This window comes from Eimeria mitis, genomic scaffold (assembly GCF_000499745.2).
Source record: "Eimeria mitis Houghton genomic scaffold, Emh_scaff1368, whole genome shotgun sequence".
Classification (NCBI taxonomy): Eukaryota; Apicomplexa; class Conoidasida; order Eucoccidiorida; family Eimeriidae; genus Eimeria; species Eimeria mitis.
Genome location: NW_013568937.1, coordinates 3164 through 6060, shown reverse-complemented (window position 1 = coordinate 6060; position 2897 = coordinate 3164). Strand labels below are relative to the sequence as shown.

General features: G+C 46.6%; 1 protein-coding gene across 1 annotated transcript; it reads left to right on the top strand.

Annotated features, from left to right (window-relative positions):
- Window positions 1-85: 85 nt before the first annotated feature.
- Window positions 86-2373, top strand: EMH_0035450 (uncharacterized protein; the record flags this gene model as incomplete). The annotated part of the gene is made up of 3 exons (XM_013494974.1): window positions 86-1036; window positions 1652-2146; window positions 2347-2373. 3 exons carry the CDS (start codon window positions 86-88, stop codon window positions 2371-2373), a joined length of 1473 nt encoding a protein of 490 aa, XP_013350428.1.
- Window positions 2374-2897: the final 524 nt, after the last annotated feature.

Sequence of the window (2897 nt, the reverse complement as noted above, 5' to 3'; positions counted from 1 at the left end):
AACGTATGTAAATGGAAGAACGCGTAGCTTACCGGTGCTAAGAAGAGAGGGAGAGAGGCCTAAGGGGTCTATGGGAAACCGGGAGATGGACAAAACGGAAGCGGACTGTGCCTATGAGGAGTTAGCTAATCAAATATCTAAGATGACGGCTGAGGAAGCAGCGGTATTTTTACGTTCTCCTATTAAGCGCTACAAGGCGAAGCATAGAAAGGCGGGAAGGATAAAAATTAAGGAATTAATTAATCAGGCTAGGAAGAATACTGAAGAAATGAAGGGAACAATTCAGGGATTAAACTGCATTGTCATGTTGCCTGAAGCCGAAGCCGATGTAGACAGACATAAACCGATTGTGGGACAAGGTCGCATGATATGCGCTATTTTAGAGCGGTCGGCGACTCCAGCGGATCGAAAGCGGAAGGAGAACTGTCTGTGGGATCAAGGGACGCATGAGGACAAGGAAGAATCACCCTGGCCTAATGCCATTCTGGAATTTACGGAATTTGACAAGTGGATGGAAGGCGTAGAGGCCCGTAGCTTACCGGAGCAAGTTCTTCAACTATTGAGACAATATCGGCTTCTGTTCCCTGATAGCCTCCCGAATGGACTTCCTCCTAAGAGGCCCTTTGACCACCGGATACTTCTTATTCCTGGAAAGTTACCAACAAAGGCACCTATCTATAAAATGCCACCAGATCATCTGATTCATCACTCTCAGGAAATCGAACGACTCTGCGCAAAGGGATGGATAGGCCCAACTTACTCCCCAATTTGCGCTCCGACAATTATGGGGGAAAAAAGAGATGACGGATCAGGGGAAAGGAAGATGCGCATGGTGATTAACTATCAAGCGTTGAATGCATTAACTATTGCGACTGAATTTCCCATGCCGTGTGTGCAAACCGTTATGGAAATGATAGGGGGAGCAACGTATTTTTCAACTTTAGACCTAGAAGCAGGTTTCCACCAAATAAGAATGGCGAGAGAAGACAGATGGAAAACTGCATTTAGATCAATTCAAGGACTATTCGAATATAAGGTCATGCATTTCGGTCTAAAGGGGGCGCCAGCCACTTTCCAAGCTAATATTAATGCATATCTTCAACCTTTACTCGGCCATGGGGTAACTGCGTATATACATGATGTACTAATATATAGCAAAACTTTGGCGACGCATGTTCGGGTGTTACAACAAGTCTTTGCTATATTTCTTAAAAACCAATTTTATCCGAAGTTGGTAAAATGTAGATTTGCCCAACGGGAATTAACTTATTTAGGCTATACGATAGGTACTGAGGGAATTAAGCCTGTAGCAGATAAAGTGGAAGCCATCAATTTGTGGCCAGAAAACCTTACCAACGAGACGCAGGTGCGTCAATTTCTGGGCACGGTTAATTACTGTAGGATGTTTATGGGGCCGATATATGCAGATCTCGCCCGCCCCTTAGTGGAACTTACGCGCAAGAACGCGCCCTCTGTTTGGACGGAAGAACACAACAATGCGGTCCGACAACTCAAGCAGCGTCTTTCAGAGTTCACGATCTTGCAAGTACCGGATCCTACTAAACCCTTTATCCTTTATACAGATGCGTCGGGCTATGCCATTGGCGCCGTACTTGAGCAAGAAAACAAACCTGTTGGATTTCTTAGTCAGGTAATGACACCGGCTCAACAGAAATATTCTATATACGACCAGGAATTGTTGGCTCTTATATCCGCATTAGACAAATGGAGGCATTTACTTCGAGTTGCGAAGGTTACGGCGTATACGGATCATCAAGCCCTCACCTTCCTTCAACGTTTAAATTCTCAGAAGCCGTTGCGGGGCCGAACGGCGCGTTGGTTGGATTTCCTGGCTGAGTTCTCAGACCTCACGATTACCTATTTACAGGGAGCGAAGAACAAGGTCGCAGATGCAATGTCTAGGCATCCTCAGCATACCAATGGGGAACCCAATAGACTAGACAATATATTAGCTCCTATTGTTCAACAGCAAGAGGAACCGGCTGCGCAGCCTCGCTATTCGACTCGGTTAGTTACGGGATCGGCGCCTCACCCTGATTTCAGGGCAATGATAGGACGGCGTTTGGCTTTGAGGAACCAAAGGAGAGGGGGAGTTGAGTCGCAACAGCCAGCGGGGTCGGCTGATGTGAGTGCAGCCAAGTCGACGCAAGTTTCATCTAGCTCGAGCGGTTTAATACGTGACAATTCAGCCGCGTCAGTTTCGTCAGTTGACGAGCAACAGAGCTCGCTCACGACCGCAGAGATTCTCGCTGAAGCCCCTTCGGCACCTGTGCATTTATCGCCCCAGCGTTGGCGGGAGGCTTATGAACGTTGTTCGTCTTTCAGGGATATTGCGGCGGTAGCAATGCGTAACGGGGACGAAGAGTTTGTGCATCGATTGCAGGGTCGTCGTTATTCGTTTAAATTTAGGAATCCCTACCTCTATGTGCGTATTAATGGATTATGGCGTATTTGTCCACCTACGTTACCAGAGTTTCTTTCCTATATTTTATATTGTCATCACGACCATGTTACTGCAGGTCATCGGGGCATGCGCAAGACCTTCCTTTCTATCAGCAAGTTATATTACTGGCCGGGAGTGAAAGCATATACAATCGCGTATGTCGAGTCGTGTGTGCAGTGTAGAGCCTCGAAATCGATATCGCAGAAGCCGGCGGGGCTACTTCAACCTCTATTCATTCCTTCTCGACGATGGAGTCATGTTAGTTTAGATTTTATTACCGACTTACCTCTCACTCCGCAGGGTCACGATTCTATTCTCGTTATTGTCGACTCACTCAGTAAGATGGCGCATTTTATTCCAACAAAAAAGCCAGCATCAACGGAGGACATTATAGAAATTCTGGCGGATAGATTAATTCGGTATCATGGGTTTT